The following is a 19800-nucleotide window of genomic DNA, read 5'->3' as shown; positions in this document are numbered from 1 at the left end:
GCTGCTAAAATAACTCCAAAGAATAATGGGCTGATAAACAAAAATCACTGTCCAAAAGAACTGTTTTTACACAGTACTGTCAGCTGGAAAAAATGCCCAATTCCTGCAAATATACACTGCTGTCCTTGTAAAGTGCTAGGCACAGTGTAATTCTGCAGAAACCCAGCAAAATTCTATACGTAATCCTGCAAACCCCTGTAAAATTGTACCAGCTACAACACAAGGGTCCAACCTGTACTGGCTCCCAGCAATGTACCATATGTAAAAAGCAAGTTGTTACTTTATCTGGGTTACTTGCTGGTATCCTCTGAATATCAAATACTATACAATTACAGAGCATTTCTTTGGCCACAATGACACTAATGTGGATTTAGGGATAGTAGAGTAGTAGCAGAGACTGTTGCAAAGGAGGTTCTTTGTGAGATGAGCATGTATTTTTCTTTCAACAAGGAGTATGATGGCATAATAGCCATTGTGTGTTGTAGGTAGTGAGTCATAGTTGTTGTTAGTGTGTTGTATATAAAAGAGAATGTTCCATTAGGTATCAGAGGGGTAACTGTGTTAGTCTGTATCCACAAAAACAACAAGGAGTCCGGTGGCACTTAAAAGACTAACACACTTATTTGGGCATAAGCTTTCGTGGGTAAAAAAAAACCCACTTCTTCAAATAAGAAGAAAACAAAGAAAGAAGAAGTGGGACCGCTAAACACTGAGGATGGAATGGAGGTTAAGGATAACCTAGGCATGGCCCAATATCTAAATAAATACTTTGCCTCAGTCTTTAATAAGGCTAATGAGGAGCTTAGGGATAATGGAAGGATGACAAATGGGAATGAGGATATGGAGGTAGATATTACCACATCTGAGGTAGAAGCCAAACTCGAACAGCTTAATGGCACAAAATCGGAGGGCCCAGATAATCTTCATCCAAGAATATTAAAGGAACTGGCACTTGAAATTGCAAGCCCATTAGCAAGAATTTTTAATGAATGGGTAAACTCAGGGGTTGTACCGTATGACTGGAGAATTGCTAACATAGTTCCTAATTTTAAGACAGGGGAAAAAAGTGATCCGAGTAACTATAGGCCTGTTAGTTTGACATCTGTAGTATGTAAGGTCTTGGAAAAAATTTTGAAGGAGAAAGTAGTTAAGGACATTGAGGTAAGTGGGGTAATTGGGACAAATTACAACATGGTTTTACAAAAGGTAGATCGTGCCAAACCAACCTGATCTCCTTTGAGAAGGTAACAGATTATTTAGACAAAGGAAATGCAGTAGATCTAATTTACCTCGATTTCAGTAAGGCATTTGACACGGTTCCACATGGGGAATTATTAGTTAAATTGGAAAAGATGGGGATCAGTATGAAAACTGAAAGGTGGATAAGGAACTGGTTAAAGGGGAGACTACAACGGGTCGTACTGAAGGGTGAACTATCAGGCTGGAAGGAGGTTACTAGTGGAGTTCCTCAGGGATCAGTTTTGGAACCAATCTTATTTAACCTTTTTATTACTGACCTTGGCACAAAAAGCGGGAATGTGCTAATAAAGTTTGCGGATGACACAAAGCTGGGAGGTATTGCTAACACAGAGAAGGACCGGGATATCATACAGGAAGATCTGGATGACCTTGTAAACTGGAGTAATAGTAATAGGATGAAATTTAATAGTGAAAAGTGCAAGGTTATGCATTTAGGGATCAATAATAAGAATTTTAGTTATAAATTGGGGACACATCAGTTGGAAATAACATAGGAGGAGAAGGACCTCGGAGTATTGGTTGATCACAGGATGACTATGAGCCGCCAATGTGATATGGCCGTTAAAAAAGCTAATGCGGTTTTAGGATGCATCAGGCGAGGTACTTCCAGCAAAGATAAGGAGGTGTTTGTACCGTTATATAAGGCACTGGTGAGACCTCATCTGGAATACTGTGTGCAGTTCTGGTCTCCCATGTTTAAGAAGGATGAATTCAGACTGGAACAGGTTCAGAGATGGGCTACTAGGATGATCCGAGGAATAGAAAACCTTTCTTATGAAAGGAGACTCAAAGAGCTTGGCTTGTTTAGCCTAACCAAAAGAAGGTTGAGGGGGGATATGCTTTGTCTTTATAAATATATCAGAGGGATTACTATTATGGAGGGAGAGGAATTATTTAAGCTTAGTACCAATGTGGACACAAGAACAAATGGGTATAAACTGGACACTAGGAAGTTTAGACTTGAAATTAGATGAAGGTTTCTAACCATTAGAGGAGTGAAGTTCTGGAACAGCCTTCCAAGGGGAGTAGTGGGGGCAAAAGACATATCTGGCTTTAAGACTAAGCTTGATAAATTTATGGAAGGGATGGTATGATGGGATAGCCTAATTTTGGCAATTAATTTGGCAATTGATCTTTGATTATCAGCAGCTAAGTATGCCCAGTGGTCTGTGATGGGATGGGATCTGAGTTACTGTGGAGAATTCTTTCCTGGGTGCTGGCAGGTGAGTCTTGCCCACATGCTCAGGGTTTAACTGATCGCCATATTTGGGGTCGGGAAGGAATTTTCCTCCGGGACAGAATGGCAGAGGCCCTGGAGGTTTTTCGCCTTCCTCTGCAGCATGGGGCATGGGTCACTTGATGGAGGATTCTCTTCAGCTTGAGGTCTTCAAACCACAATTTGAAGACTTCAATAACTCAGACATAGTCTAGGTGTTTGTTATAGAAGTGGATGGGTAAGATTCTGTGGCCTGCTTTGTGCAGGAGGTCAGACTAGATGATCATAATGGTCCCTTCTGACCTTAGTCTATGAGTCTATGTTCCATTAGGATGCGCTGAAAGGATTTGTTACGAGTGGCAGCCCTGAACCCTTAGTGCACAATTGCTATCTGATGTCATATTTATTCCCCTTAAACACCAGGGCATGCAGATTCATCAGGGATCACCACTTCTCTTCAAAGAAAAGAGACCACAGAGGTGAATATGAGGGAATCTAAACTGGTTTGACCTTCATTCCTCCAGACTCCTCAAAACGTAACAACTTAGACTCAAACACAGTTATGAATGTGCAACTAGCAATCCTTTACACGTCACTTCTGATCATGGTCCACAGAGTCCAGTTGATCTAAGGGTACATCTGCACTGCAAGTGGGAGCATGCTTCCTAGGACAAATAGACAGATTAGCTAGGTCTGCTCAAATTAGCATGCTAAAAATAGCAGTGTAGCCAGGGGTAGCATGAGCAATGGCTTGGGTCAGATGCTAGAATACAAACCAGACTGGGATCACCTAGGTACGTACTCAGGCAGCTAGCCTGAGCCACTCCCTATGCTATCCTCAGGTGTAGTTTATTTGTCAAAAGGTTTGATGAGAGGGATGTAGCAGGAAAAGTAATAGGAGGGTCTAAGTAGGTGTACAATTAGTTAAAATAGTCCTCGTGGTACTTAAGCCTACAGCTTCTTACACACTGAGGGGACTACAAAACTGGTGTAAATTACACCATCACTGAAATTCAGTGAATTTGGCCATGGGATTTTACTTGCCTTCATTGTGCTGTTAAGAGGTCAGATAGAGACGGGAGCAAAGTAGCACAATGGAGATACAGTCGCAGGGGAGAGGGAAGAAAGAGGCAAGACTGAAAAGGGAAGGCTTCTAATCTTGCCCCACAATGTCAAGGATTTTACAACATCATTGCTTACACTTTATATGGGTCATGAGAGGGATAGGTTGGAGTTTTTTGCCTGTCCCTCTCTCTGTCCTTCTCTGTTCTCAGTTTCCACTTATACATACATATATAAATACACATACACACACCTCCACAGACACCCCTAATGGAACCATCTGTCCACATGGTGCTAGTTTCTGGGCAGATTCTATTAGGCTTTGTTTTAGATGTTGCACCTTAACTGTCTCTTACAACTATCTTAAATGAAGGGCTTGTTCACACATCTGTTTGAACGAGGTTTTAACTCAACTCATTACAAGGTTTCATCTGGCTCATAACAATATTCTTGAAGTTAGACTAGTTGTTAAATGAAGGACTGTCTGGAAAACATTTACACCTCAGCACGCTGTCTGGAGTAAGCTTTTCAATGTTGATTTAATTAATGAAACAGTTCCCACTTTACTAAAAACTGCTCCCTACTTCTCTTCTGGTTTAGTGGTTCAGACCCTTTTATTAGTAGACCACTGGTAAGGGTTTGCAGTTATATGGGATTTGTACTGCTAAGATAGGTGAAGTATGGGAAGTGGGTGCTAAGGTAGGGTTGAACATCCATAGGCACTGAGAAATTATTAATTAATGGCACTGGACTGTTAAGGAGATTTGTATCCTAGCTGTAGTATTTTGGGAAGAGTTGAGCTACTCCCTTTAGCTACAGTGGAGGTTCTTTAAAACTCAATATTTACCAATCAGCAGTGCTTGCCCGTACCACAGTGTCTCCTGTTTTAGAGATAAGAAACTACTGTGGTCACCAACTGTGATAGTGAATGTTGAGTTTTCAGTTGCACCCATTGTCCCAGTAATTTATACATTGGTTATGAAAAAGCTTACGATAGATTGTGGCGCTAAACAAACAGCAAGTCATTTTTGTTTTTAATTGGCAACTCACAGAAACACACAGGAGTGATTTATCTGATTCTGCCATTTACATCACTGTTGTGAGATGAAGATGGCAAATTACCAAAGTCTTGCAATCATAGGTAGCGTTGTGACACTGCCCACTACATACTTTATTTTCAACAAAAACACACCAAGGTATTTGAAACGGCTCCCTCTGTACACATCTTTACTTCACGAGGAGAGGCCAATGCTTCCAATGGAACATGGCAGGTAAAGAGAGAATAAGAGTAGAGAGTGTGGGAGAAGATTACAGTAAACATTTTGGCTTATTTCTCAGATAAAGCTATAGCCCAATACTTCAGTTGCCTGCTGTTTATTACCTATTACCTATCAATAAAACCCACCCAAGGCAGTTACACCTCTTGGAGTTGTCAAAAGAAAAATGAAAAAAAACATCATCATATGGAATCTTTCGGAATGTCAAGTAATAAAATTTTAGATGTCATCTGTGATTATCAAAGGGTGGATATTCCATTAAAAACAGGAAGTTACTGACTGTGTTAAAGATATTCATTATTGTGTGCAGAGGTCCAAATTCTGCTCTTCGTTTAATCAAAATTTAGTGTGGTTTCACAGATGTAGTTGAGGGCAGAATTTGAAGACTAATTGGAGGTAAAAGTTGTTTCCTATTGTTATGATTAAAGCAGAAAGGAGATTATCCTGTTTTCATGACAGTTGTTTAATTAGAACTAATTAACCTTCATTGCAAATGTTCAGCGCTGGAAGATAAATCTCACCTGCAATTCCATTTGCTTTCTTTGATCTCAACACAGAGGTGCAAGAATTTTATATATATATAAAAGAGGGATGGAGGAGTAATATTTAAGGTTAATTAAGGTTTTAATTTAAGGTTAATGAGCAAGTCATTTAATTTTCTGTGTGCTGGCCTGCAGATATTGGGCCAAATTAATCCCTGATGTAATTCTAGAGAAGTCAGTGGAGTTACACCAGGTATTAGTACGGTTCCATTGATTTTGCCCTCTTAGTGTACTGGAAAAGACTTTTTATCATTCACAATGCAGATTGCCCCAGTCTTCACTGCTGAAGATATTTGTTAGCAACAATTGGAACTAAAATGGTCCAACTAAGCAAAGGAATATCTGGATGTTTGATCAGAACCCATAGGCAGGGCCAGATTGAAGCAGTCCCGAGCTCTAGGGACACCCACATATGTGGCCCCCACACCCATACCTTGACCCTCCTTTTATTTGAGCAATAGTGGCAGGGTCCACCACTACAGTAACTGAAGAGCCCGCTACCATGACTGTTTGGACAGGCTGGGGTCTCCCTCTTCCCCTGTGCCCGGGCAGGAAGGGGTCCATCCGAAAAGAAGGATTCAGCTTCTCCCACCCAGGCAGAGGATTCTATATATGTGTGGGTGTGCCCACTGCCATCACCCAGCAGAGTGCGGCCTCAGAAGGAGGGTCCAAATCCTGAGCCTCTACTGAGATGTGACAAAGTGTCCTGTGGCACCTTATAGACTAACAGAAGTATTGGACCATAAGCTGTTGTGGGTATTCTGATAGTCTATAAGGTGCAACAAGTCTCTTTGTCACTTTTTACAGATCCAGACTAACATGGCTACCTCTCTATACTCTACTGAGATGGTGTCAGCAAGGGCCCCCAGAGTTCCAGAGGCTTGGTGTGCTCTAGTGGTGGTGGGAGCCAAACATCCCCCTTTCCCCATCCCCGGCTCAAGTGGCTGCTGTTCCTCACTCTTCTGGAACAGATACCTTCTTGGCCTCCCATTTCCAGAATAAATAGATGGCTTCATGTTCTCCACTGCAAGCTGAACTTAAATTCTGCTGCAAGATCCTTGTGTTCTTCCATGGAAATTCTATAGCAGCTTTAGATAATCAAAACAACTGAGGTTTTATGTAATTAAATATGAAAATGCCATATACAGCCAGTACGATTTCTGGGTTGTTTATTTTGGTAGCAAACCCAAATTATTTTACATTGCCCTCACACTTTCAGTTTTGAGTCAGATAAATGGGGCAGATATTTCACACCTTCCAGAGCTATTGTTTCTGGTTTTCTGCAAACTAGAGTGACCAGATGTCCCGATTTTATTGAGACAGTCCCGATTTTGGGGTCTTTTTCTTATATAGGCTCCTATTATCCCCCCACCCCCTTTCACATTTGCTGTCTGGTCACCCTACTGCAAACACAAGAAGACATCACTGTATTGTTTATGCTTGGTTCATGTTTTGAAGTTATTCTTTGCAACAATGAAGACTAGAAATATAATTACATTTTTAAATGATAGCTTAGATTATTATGTCATCATGTGGCTCCAGGAGGCAAGTCCTTGGCATGTGCCTAGTTTTCTATGCCACAATCAAGCTTGCCTGTGAGGTCTGTACATTTGGTGTAGAAATCTTGCAAGTGTTTTTTCTCACAGTATTTCACTACTTCCACTCCTGGTCCCAGCTGGAATCAAGTTTTTGAAGAGCAAAGAAAATAGAGGAGGATGAGGTTCTATAAATGAAATGTGTCATATTGCTAAAAGGTTTGAGTTGAGCTTGGGCAAGAGAATGCTTAGGGTGGTTTTCATTTTATCTACACAGAATTGCCCATCAGGGCAAGAGCCTTTTCACCTCTTCATATGTTACCATACAGTCTTTACTGCTGAGTGAGATTCCTCATTGTCACTCTGCTACTTGGGACCCAATTCTGAAAGACCTCAAGTGTAAAACTACCAGGGATGTCAGTGGGAATGCAGTGCTTGCAGCCCCTGGAGTCCTTGCAGTATTAATTAATTAATTAGCGTGTCGCAGGAAATAACAACACCCAAGAATCAAAAACAGTTCATATGACGGTAGTTAGATATTTGCCTCTTCACAATTCCCCAAAACTACAAAAACTGACTACAAAGACTATGCATGTTGCAAGCTATCATTTGTGTTTACATTTCTCTTTAATACAGTTTTAAGTACCATAAAGAGGTAAGAATTCTACTCAAACAGATGTGTTTGGTTATTTGTATCTTGAGATCTTCTCCCTCAGTCACTTAAATGAGTTGCTGAATAAATCCATTAAATACACAACTTTGAAATAAACGTAGGACAATAATTAGCGGGTTGCTATTTCATAAAAGAAATTGCTTTTAAAATTAATCCTCAAATTCATCCAGTATTTTTATCATCTACTCTTATGAAAGGCATCTGTGCTGGGGCTGCTGCCCCAAAAAACAGCTTGTGCATCCCACAATATGTTGTGGAAATGGGAATTTTAGGAGTCTTGCTATAATTTTAAGCTTTCACAATTGGAAAAAATATATATATAAGGTTTTAGCAGGCTCTTATCAAAAATCAGAGACAATTAGTGTTTTGGCATGTAATTTAAGATTGTCAGCACAGATAGTAAGGATGGCAGAACTGAACTCTTAATTAAGATTTTTAGAGGGAGTTTTGTGTCTTGTTGCATCCTGTTCACACCATTCCGTTTTTGTGTTCTTTTTCCACTAATGTACAAACACAGTGATGACCATTACAAATCATCATATACCAACAGTTTCCCCATCCTGCTTTCTGAGACATTGCAGATTTTCCCTAAGAAGAGGCAACTATTGTAGGAACCCTTGGGAAATATTGACTGCGTAATAGTTTACCCCTGTATAATGGCAAATAAAGGTATCCAATACTGCACTCCGCAGTGTAACAATGTATTTTATTACATTTTAGTAGTTACATATATTTAGTTCACATATGTTCTCAAGAATACGGGTCATTTGTTAGCAAGCTAATAGAAACGTATAATTATTTCTGTATCTCAGCATTTCCCAAGAGCTGGGTGGTCACATGACTAACAGTAACATCATGAGGAGGAGCCAAACTGCATATAACTTTGAACATTTGGGGATAGATTTTGATTTTGGATAGCCCTAAGCAAGGGATTGTGTGTAAACTGTACTGCTCCAGGGATGCCCCAGGGGATAGACACATGCCTCTTGAGTAACAATTCATCCATTTCTTCCCCCTTTGCTCCCAGGGGATAATTTACTACTGGCCTTTAACAGCAGTAAATTACTATGCTTCATACTGCTCACATATACACAGATGCTGGCTTAGCTATTCTGGCCACTGAGTTGGGGGTTAGACTGTTCCCTGCCTGAATATTGCCTACCTGTGTCAGGGAAAGACTAAGCAAACAAGGGCCCCTGCTTATCCCTGTGTTCCTGACCCAAGGCTGGGTTGTTTATATAGGGATGTAAAGTCCTTACTCCCTTGGCGAAGTATGTAGGTTGAGACAGAATGTAGCATTATGTAATTAGGATAGAATGTGGCATTTGTGATATTTTCACTATATGCCTTTGGTGAGATGAATACAGTGCAAAAAGATTCCAGTTATGCCCTGAATTAACATTTTCCATTGCTGTGTGTATAACAAACATCTGTTATAATGAGTATTCTTGGTTGATTTCAGAACACACTCAGAAAACGACAGTACCTCTTTACCACCTGTTGACTCCTGCACCAGTCCTACTAAAATGGATTTATCATACAGTAAGACTGCCAAACAGTGCCTAGAGGAGATATCTGGTGAGTGGCATGTGGGAAAAACCTCAGTATAGAAATGTTATATGTCTTTGTTTACATAGCTCTCCTACAAATAGCTTAGCAATGGTTTAAAATAATGCCTTTGACCTCTATTCATTATATTAAATATGCAGAGAAAGTGGGTCACACGCTGTTAGCACTTCAACTGCAAATTCTTTTATCTAAGCTGTCTCACTTAGAATATCCTCTTCATCATTTTGCAGAAACTGGAGTTTTCATAAATTAGGATTTCAAGACATTATTATTGTCAGTATCATACTGAATGCTCTATGAGGAACCTTGAGAAGCCTATCTCATAATGTGTGACACTGGGAGAATAAGATCAAATCAAAATGTCAGAAGCTGAAGTGTTAATAACATAACATTTTTATTTCTGTAAGTGAACCTAGATTCCAAAAAGGGAGTAAATGAACAAATCCTTACAGTCGTGCTAGCCTGTGGCCCACTCAGCAAGGTTCTATCTTGGGGTTCCCTATAAATTTGTGTTCAAATCCTTACCAGATTACAATTGTACAAATGAGTTTCTATATTTTTTTGCGACTATGGGTCAGATCATCACCTGTTGTACTTTGGCATAGTCCTTTGGTATCAATGGAGCTATGACAATTTACATCAGCTGAGGATCTGACCATAAATCTAGCTGTCAATGGGCACAAAACAAAGTATGTCACAACTGAGTTTCGCATCAGGATTGAATTGCATAGAAGAGCTGTGTACTTTCAAAGGGCCTGCTTGTCTGAACTGTGGATTCCTTTTTTTACTCTGTACCATTACTTTCAAGCTTAGTTTCTCAGCATAAAGGGTGAAATTGTGGCCCATTGAAGTCAACTGGAGTTTTGCCATTTTCCCCCAAATTTTCAAAATTCAAACAAATGTTAAAAACATATCTGGTTTTTCTCACTCAAGATATTATTTGTTTAAAGGAAGTCATTTGACACACACAAATCTAAAATGCTATCGCGCTTAGATCAAATTGCCCCAGTTTTGTCATACAGTTTTGGCATCTAGCCTGATTCATATTAAAATGGAGGTTTCAGTAAAGTAACTGGCTCTGTCTCAGTTTTTCCTCAAGTGTCTCCAAACTGACATCCCTCACCTGCCAAATTCTTGATCAACTTTTTGACAAGTAGCCCAATCTGAAACCTAATTAAGTGTTCCCTTTAGTTTCCAGTTAGATATATATTATCATGGAAACTTCTTGCAGAGGGAAAATACATTCTAAATTAGTTAAACTTTATCTTTCCTAAAGGCAGATACATGGCTCATTGGTCTTACTGTAGGCATAACAATTAAACACTTGCACATCTAAATAGGTGTAAATATTACAAAAGATGTTTCAAGATATTATCTGAAGGGATGGTAAAAAATCACTTTTGTGCCTGCTGTAATGATCCTCTAGGATAGCAGGTATCCGGTCCTTTTTCTGTTCTGTGTAGAAGAGGAAAATGCAACAAAAAAGAGAAAGTGGCATATGGGGCACTAAAGAGACATCAGAGATGTTTCTGATCTCATTATTCAGACTCTGTCATTAGCTGCAGACTGCCATAATGGGCAGCATGGCGGCACCACTGTGAGAGTTCAGCCATTGGCTCATTGTAAATTGGGCACACGGCGGAAACCAAATGTGTGTCACTCATAATTGGCAGTTAGAAATATGAGGAATGGCTGGATCAAACAATCACCCTATGCAGCAGTTGTATTTTTAGCTATATATATGTGCTGAAGAATATCATTTGGAATCTATTCATGTGCTGGCTATTCAGGAAACTGCTCTAGGATGACCTAGGCCGGGGTAAGAGAGAGATTTCCAAGCTCCCAAGTATATTCCGGCCGCTCAGTGGGATCACCATCCAGCAAGGGGTGTCATTTGTACCAAGGACACATGCAAGGGTGATTTTTTGAGATATGGACTGTTAAGTAGATAGAACAGGAGAGCAATTATGAGTTGTTTTGTCTTTCTGTAACCTTTCTCTATTACATTCTATTTAAGTTCTTATACTGTGCCTATTATCATGTTACCTGAAACCCCAGGCTTGTTTTGGTTTTTGAATGACTTGATACCCATGCCCACTAGGCAGAAGTACAGTTAGTCAAAAAGGGTCTAATCCTGCAAGGCGCTGAGCGTCCCCTGCAAAATCATTTATACAAAGGGACTTGAGGTCGTTCAGCCACCCACAGGACTGGGCTCAGAAAGTTCAGTCCCATTTGCGTATTTGTTTCGTTTGTCATTCTGGTCTTTATTATTGTTTTTAAAGTGCCAAGTGTTTATTGGGTGTTTTACAATGCAAATAGAAAGACAAGATTCCCCAGTTCAAAGTTCTGGCAAGTAAGGGCCTAAGCCTGCGTGCAGTGCAAAAAGTTAAGCACATGAATAGGTCTCTGCAAGATCAGGGCCTAATTTTAGGTATGGGATAACAAAAAATGAGGAGGGGAAAGAGAGCAAGGAATAGGGTTACTAGAGTAATAAAATAAATTCTAATCCCAGTTTTGCTGCTCACTCACTGTATGACCAAAAGCAAGTTGGTTAAACTTCTTTCACCAGTTTCACCATCTGTAAAACAGGGATATTTGCCACTCTATGTTGCAGGGGTGATGTGGGCGTTAATAAGCTAATTGTTTAATAGCACTTTGAAAAAATGTCCATCTCTATAATTGCAAAATATTATTTTAATAATCCAATTATGTTACTAGGCTTTTAAACAGTGTTTACATGTTTAAAATGTTTAGCATATCTGTTAAGGCTGATTCCCTACTGGCACTTCGAGTGCAGAAGTTGGGGGCCCACAAGGACTCTAAAAATTAATACTGGCCACTTCAGGCTTGTACTAAACTCCCAAGGTTACAGCTTTTTTCTGACCTTGGATTGGTAGATGCTGCCACCACCCCTTTGAGAACCCAGGAAGACGAACTTGGGAATTCCTTCTTGTACAGGCAAAATGATCAAATGATCTCTCCTGCCATCCATCTCCATCCTATTCTTACCCATCCTGGCTAATAGCCATTTTATGGACTTAGCCACCATGAATTTATCCAATTTTTCATTTTTTTGTTGTTGCCCAATCACTTAGTTTTGAGATCTTTTTCTTTCTTCACAATCTGCTTGGTCTTAACTATCTTGAGTAGTAGTTATCATCATCTGCACTTTGCACCCTCACTGTTTACCCTTTCTCCAGATCATTTATGAATAAATTGAATAGGATTGGTCCTAGGACCCTTCAAACTCTAATAGATTAGTAAGACACGATTTTTCTTACAGAAACCCATGTGACTATTGCTCAAAGAGTTTATGTTTTCTATGTGTCTGACAATTTTATTCTTTACTATTGTTCCTGTTCTGTTCCGATATATTTTTTATACGGAATGATGTGTGTCCATTGATTTTGATCCACCACCAGGTTTCTGTGCCTGCCTATTATATATATATCTCCCTTACAAGGCAGGCACTCTAGTCACCCATCTTATTATTTAGACTTCTGGCATTTGTGTACAAGCACTTAAAAAACTTGTCCCTGTTTATTAGCCTGCCTTTTTGATGTGCCCAGATTCTTTTTATGTGACTGTTCATCGGGTACACTCAAGCCCTTTCACCCTCCATCTGGGGAAGAGCTGAGCAGAAAAACAAAGGAAATCAGATGTTGCCACCAGCTAATTAAAAAACATGTGCACAAACCTCTTAGGGCACAAAAATCCAACCCTGTTCTTAAAAAAGGTAAATTTTATTAATAAAAAAAAGAAGAAAATGCATCTGGGACTTAGGCTTTTGCTAGATATGGGGAAAAAAACAATTACAAGGAGTAAGCATCAAGAATAGCTCTCCTGAGATCCAGCTTAAAGGCTACAAGCAAAACAAAAACTCCTGGGGTTAGCACAGAGGAATCCACAAGCCATAAACAAATAAAAGGGATAAACTTAATCATGTCTTCCTAGACATTTCCTAATCTACTTACATATCTGGAGTTTTAGATGAGTAGTTTCTAGGTATAATACTAATATTTTTTCATACCTGGCTCAAGCTTCTCACAGCATAACTGCTCCCTGCCTGCCTCTCCCCAAGAACAACAACAGAGAGACAAAAGGGGAGTCTTGTTTCAATTTTAAAAAGTTCTAGCCTTCCCATTGGCTCTTTTGGCCAAGTGCCCACTCACTTCCTTTTACCTATGCATGACAGTAAGACTTTTAACCCTTTACAGATAAAGCAAGTACAGAACAGCTACTAAGAGTGATTTTATAGCTACTAGCTGGCTGGGTGGCCATAAAAGGGAGCTTCCCCCACCCCCTTCATTTATCACAATCCATAAATAATTATACATGAAGTTGCAAATATTAGCTTATTATAAATGTACCATTAATGTGGAGGCAAGGAATCATTTTAAGAATTAGAATTATATCCCAATATTAGCAGTTCACATTTACTGCACTTTTTTCCCCTTTCTAAAAGAAACACTTAAAAAGAATGTTGTAAACCATGTACACATGTACTAAGAATTAACTAAATTTAGCATGTTATTCTAATTCTGTGGATTTTGAGGTTCTATTATATAATTCATTAACAAAGGGCATAACTGTGCATTCAAATACCAATGAAAATTGTGTGTGCTTATCTGAGAACAGAATTTGTCCATAGATTATTATATTTTAAAATCATTTTTAAGATTCCTTTCTATGTAATGCATTATACAAAATAAGGTTTATTATTACTGTAACCATGGAGTTGGGAAAATTCCTTATGTTTGTCCTCTCTAAAAATGACACTTCCATCTTTAGGGTGGGGAGTACATTATCAGTGGCTCTCAAACTTTTGTACTGGTGACCCCTTTCACGTAGCAAGTCTCTGAGTGTGACCCTCCCTTATAAATTAAAAACACTTTTTATATATTTAACACCATAATAATAACTGCAGGCAAAGTGGGGTTTGGGATGGAGGTTGACAACTCATGACCCCCCCATGTAATAACCTCATGATCTCCTGAGAGGTCCTGACCCCCAGTTTGAGAACCCCTGCATTAGATTGTCATGTAACTGAGGAATATAATGTAACATCTGCTACCTCAAAACCTCCTAATGTGATTTCTGTTATATAGCCTGTTCTTGTTCATGGTTTTAGTTATATTTCTTTGTTTCTATATATATGAGCTTTAGAAAACTATATTTCAGTAAATAAACCTGGGATTCTTCCATATTGCAGTCTTAGGTATTGTCACATTATGGGCGTACATGGTAGATCAGAAGGTAGGTTAAAATTATCATTACAAAGGGAGAGTTATCATAATTCAGAGTTCTTTGTTCTGTACATTCATCCCATCTAATGTATTTTAGGGGGTGGTGAGGGGCACCTGAGACAGGGGTCTCATGGAAAAATAGTATGTGATCATGCAATAAATGCCTATAGTACATTACATATGCACAAAAAGGGACAAATTAAGATTGCACAGGAAATCTTAATTGTAACATTTATAACATTTAAGTGCTTGACTTTGCTACTTTAATACCGTAAATAAGCTGTTTTTTCTGGCACTTCACCAACCAGAAAGTTCTATAAACTGGCATCTCTGATCTTCATTGAAAGTCCAGTTTATAGTCCGGTTGGCACAGGCAGGCAGGGGGTTGGGCTCAGGGTGCTGGATCCAGGGGGCAGTAACCTCAGGAGCCTCCCTGCAAGCAGTGACCAGTCCTAGCTGCTCCTAGGCAGAGGTGCTGCTTCCACCCACAGGCTCCACCCCCACAACCTCCATTGGCTGTGGTTCCCGGCTAATGGGAGCTGCAGAGCCAGCAATCAGGCCGGGGCAAGGCATAGAGCCGCCTGCTGCGCTTTGGCCTAGGAGTAGCCAGGATAGGTCGCTGCTTGTGGGAAGCTGCCCAAGGTGAGGGGCCCCCAGATCTGGCACCCCGAGCCCCCTTCTGCACCCCAACCGCGCACCTGCTCCCAAACTCAAAGTCCCTCCCTCTTAGTTAACCAGCATTCTTCACTTACCAGCACCCTCCATTCCCCCCACATGCCATATAAAACAACTTTTACTGTAACATTTTAAAGTAGATTTTGGTTTTTATTTGTTGTATCTATCTATCTCTCTATCTAAAATAGATGTATATAAAGTACACACTTTTCTGCTGCCAGGTAGGTCTTGTTGCTGACTGCAGCATACTATACACAGTGGCTGGCTGGAGGACTAGATGCATTTCTCAGATTTCACACACTTGTGGATGATATGTGTGGGCAAGCCCATTAACTCTCTTCAGTCGTATGGAGGAGTCCTGCCCTACAGCTTACACTGAGGAACAAGACACTGCCTTCTTTTCCCCATTGCACACCAGTGTTGCATTAATTTGAAAATAAAGCAATTGAAAATAAAGCAATTGGCCACTAGCATCATGCAAACAGAAGAGTGTTCATTGCTAACATTCTTTCTCTCTTTCTTTTTGGATGGCCAGGGGAAGTGGAGTAGGGCTAGATTTCCTTTAGTTCATTTCATTTTGAACAACCTTTCCAGCTGAGTATCTCATCTTCTTTCCTGTACACTTTGTGTCTAGAGGGGTCCAGCAGTGATTTAGTTTTCAAAGTGATCATCACTTGACACCATTAGATCTTTCTTTCTTTCTTTCTTTCTTTCTTTCTTTCTTTCTTAAGTCCCCCAGGAAAAATGCACCCCTCCATTTTGTTGCTAGGAGATATATTTTTATCCAGCTCTTCCTTCAGTAGCAGCTGTAAAGTGAGAGGGTGAGAAGCAAATACGACACTGGGGCAACTCTTAATGCCCATTTATTACTAGTATAGCAAGTCTTCAAATAATCTGTCCTTGTGTATCATTAACTCCTGGGGTTTCCCACAATACAGTGTGTTACAGGTGTATCATGATACTGACAGAATCAGTGTATTGTTATGTAGCATTTCTATATTTATATTTGGACATTTCTGCACAGTATTTGGCCAAATTGATTGCTCCTGGGTAAACCTTTGTGTTTCAAAGATGGAATAAAATTCTACTTTAGTGCTAATTTTCTGTTCAGGCGTCTTAATTATTGATACAAGTATTTTTTCCCACTGGGAGAAGATATATTTTGAATGTTAGTCTCATTTCTTTGTATGTGTAAAAGCCACATTTAGCTCTTGTGAACTTTGTTTCAGACTTGAAATTGGGTAGCTTTGTAAGAAAACTGTATTCTTTCTATAGAGTATTTTATTTAATAGGTTCCTTTTGAAGGTTGTGAACTCTTGATTTTTATCAAAGCTTTATAATTCCATAGTAGCTTCTGAATCCCAAGAATTTTTTTGAAAGAGGAAATGAAATCTCTCACTTTATAAATCACTGCCACAGAGTGAGTAGCATCAGGCTCCATTCTTTAGTTTCTTTATCCTCTTAAATTATATTTATTCATTTACAGCAGAAATTGCAAGATTCAAGAACCATTTGCAAATCTGCTTTTTAACTGCCTGCAAAGGGAGTAGCAGGGAGAAGGAATATATAGTTTGTCATTCTTACCTGCCAGGGAGAAAAATAGCATTTCAGTGTGAGCTAGGGCTAATATTGTAGCAGCCCATTCAGGTGAAGCCGTGTCTTGAAACCTGTGGCATTTTAAACTGGACAGAGGCTTCTATGTCTCCGGTTTAATTCACCAGGATGTTTGCTGCCATGGCAGCCAGCAGCATCCACTGCAGTAGCAGAGAAGAGTCATAGATCTGGGAATGCAGGTTGAATACTAAAATGTGAGGAGGCTTGTGCAGAGCTTTGCTTCAGTGGTTAATTTTGGCTCTTATTGAGCTCTGACGTGTAGGCTGTACTTGCAGCTCTGTGTCAGCCCATCTAAAGTACAGAGCTGTGCATTGGGGTCGGTCATGATCTGGTGAGAGAGAAAAAAAGCACGACAGTACTTGTGCTGTACTTTGGATTTCAGAACACTGCAGCTATAGAGAGAGATGCAGGCCCATCATTTTGATGAGACTGGTGATTGGATGAAGAGGGGAGAATGCAGTTGGCTTTTGGGATTACTTCTTTGTGGGAGCAGAGTGTTTGATCAACTCTCTTCTGCTTGAGAGAAATTCGAGTAAAAATGCCTGTAAGTACTGCAGATTAACATGACTGGAAAGAAGTGACTTAGCACAGGCAGCAATGTAAATTTAGAGAAAATGACTATGCCTGTCTAGTCATTCACAGCACATAAACTGGATGCTTGAGCTTTGCTTTTCATTACAAGTGCAAAGATGTGCTACATGGTGTGTGCATCGTACAGTACTGAAAGGGTCACATCTGAGACCTGCTTAAAGATTTGAGCTACTGTAGATCTAGGAATATGAAATCTGGCTGAGGTGAAGCTTTAGCTGAAAGGATGCAGCGACCTGCTGAATTATCAGTCTTTAAAGGCAAGGCTGTTAGAAGAGGGAATGCTCGTCTTCAGAAACAGAAGTCTTTGACCAACCTTACACTCATAAGTGAAGGGGAGAAGAGACGATACTCATACAGGGAGAACTGGTTTGGAAATGCCTCAAAATCTAGCCAGAATTGTCATCAGAGAGAGGCAGAAGTTGGAGATAGAATCTCATTGTCCAAGTTGCTCTCGCAGTCGGTGCACTCTCTTTACCATACCAACAGTGCAACATTTGAGGAAACTGAAGTCTTACCACCTGCTGGAAGCAATAAGTCAAGTAGAAGATCTGGAGGCCAGTCTACAGATGAAGGGTTTGAGGTTGGTAATGAGGAACGGGACAAATCAGATGATGAAAATGTCCCCTGCAAGTCAAATTTCACTAGCAGGAACTGGGCAGAGGAAGAGGAAGAAGGCTGCCTCCGTGAAGGGACTGCACAGCTGGATGAGGATGTCATAATGACAATGCTGGGCGACTTAGAACAAGTACTTTACACGGATATATTAGGTAAGTTAATTTCCATTTGACACAAGAAAGGGCAGAGAGTTACATAAGTGTTAGAACAGATCTGCATGGAGCAGACTTTGTTGTTGACTGTAATATTGTGAGACAGAATTGGGTTTCTTTGCAATAGTATGTTAAATTGAATTTTAGAGTATTCCTCTCTTGTTTCCTTCCTTCCTTTTAGCTTTAAAGAGTGTAGGAAATGAAGACTAGTTTCTAAATCTTTTTTGATAGGTACATCAGCAGCAATACAGTATGTGAGTAATTGAGCACAGTTTTCTTAGCTCTTTAAAAATAAAGTGAAACGTGTTAACAGTTTATTAATATATATTTTATTTCAATTTTAATTTTCCTTCTCATAATGTAAAATTAGGCTCCTTGGATTCTTAACAAGGACTGTTTTATGTAGGCAATATTGTGGCCTAGTTATGACTTTATCCTCACATTTTCCCTCCTCCCTGCAGGTAATCTCATCCATAAACATGGAATTTCAATAGAATTGTGGGTGCCAAAGCTTCACATCAGCTACATCAGTTCGTGATAGCAAGCATCTAAATTTCACAGCCATAGCAGCTTCAGAAAGCTTCTGTGCTGCTGATATTACTTTTCATCTCATTCCCTGGAAGGATGGGTTGTCCAAAGTGTTCATTTCAGAAGCTTTGTGCTATTGTGTAGGGAAATGGTTGAATGGTATGCATCTTTTGCCAAGGCTGCAAAGCGTGTATCTAGTCTGTAGGTTTCCTACTGGTATATATTTGGACTCAGACTGGAGTTAAAGATTTAGGATGTAATTTATGAAGAAATTTAAATTTGGTAAAAATGTTTCATTTTAAACTAATATAGAAATTAGATATATTCTTAACTTTTAGGACCAAGAGTACTTTACACTGAGGTGCCAGGTTTGACTTTTTGCATGGAGATTAGGGAACAGGTAGTTAAGAAATCTGAATTGTATACCTGACTCTGTCACTTGCACCTCTGTGAGCCTTCCTTCCCTACCTGAAAAATGAGGATAAATATACCTTCCTTTGTAAAGTGCTTTGAGATCTAAGGAGGAAAAATTTTACATGGGAGCTTATTATTATTACTATTATCTGGAAATACTTTGATGAAAGATCCTATATAAGTGAAATTATTATTTTATTATTATCTGCTTCAGGCATTAATTATAGTTAAGGCTACATTTTAATCACGGGTATTTTTTGTAAAAGTCATGGATAGGTCACAGGCAGTAAACAAAAATTCACAGCCCGTGACCTATCCATGACTTGTACTATATACCCCTAAATTTTGGGTGCTCGAGCTGGGGGCTGGGGGTGCTGCAGATGCTCGGGGTCGGGGTGCCATGCGTGCTCTGTGGGGAACAGCCCAAGACCTCCACTGGTGCTAGAGAGGGCAGAGGGGGTTGGTGGGGCTTGCAGGCTCCCTACCCAGCCCCGTGTGGCTCCCTGGAAGAGGGAACATGTCCCTCCCTCAGTTCCTAGGCAGAGGTGCAGCCAGGGGGTCTCTGCGCACTGCCTTCACCCCGAGCACCAGCTCTGCAGCTTCCATTGGCCGGGAACCACAGGATTGTCACCTGTGGGCTGAGGCAGCGCACAGAGCTGCCTGGCCACACCTCTGCGGAGCCCTCACCTCCTCCCTCACCCAGCCCCCAACCCTAAGTCCCCTCCCACACCCAAATTCCTGCTGCTGCTCCCTACCCAGCCCCTGAGCCAGCAGCACCAGTCACTGCAGACGTCACGAAGGTCCTGGGAAAGTCTCAGAATCCGTGACTTC

General features: G+C 40.2%; 1 protein-coding gene across 3 annotated transcripts in view; it reads left to right on the top strand.

Annotated features, from left to right (window-relative positions):
- NAV3 (neuron navigator 3) overlaps window positions 1–19800 on the top strand; it is an 862925-nt gene that overhangs the window by 675087 nt on the left and 168038 nt on the right. For all 3 annotated transcript variants that reach the window (XM_039497831.1, XM_039497841.1, XM_039497851.1), the window contains one exon: window positions 9028–9143. In XM_039497831.1, the coding sequence (XP_039353765.1) occupies window positions 9028–9143 (116 nt within the window). The remainder of the gene's footprint in view (window positions 1–9027; window positions 9144–19800) is intronic.

This window comes from Mauremys reevesii, linkage group 1, assembly GCF_016161935.1.
Source record: "Mauremys reevesii isolate NIE-2019 linkage group 1, ASM1616193v1, whole genome shotgun sequence".
Lineage (NCBI taxonomy): Eukaryota > Metazoa > Chordata > Testudines > Geoemydidae > Mauremys > Mauremys reevesii.
This window is presented reverse-complemented; position numbering and strand designations above follow the sequence as displayed.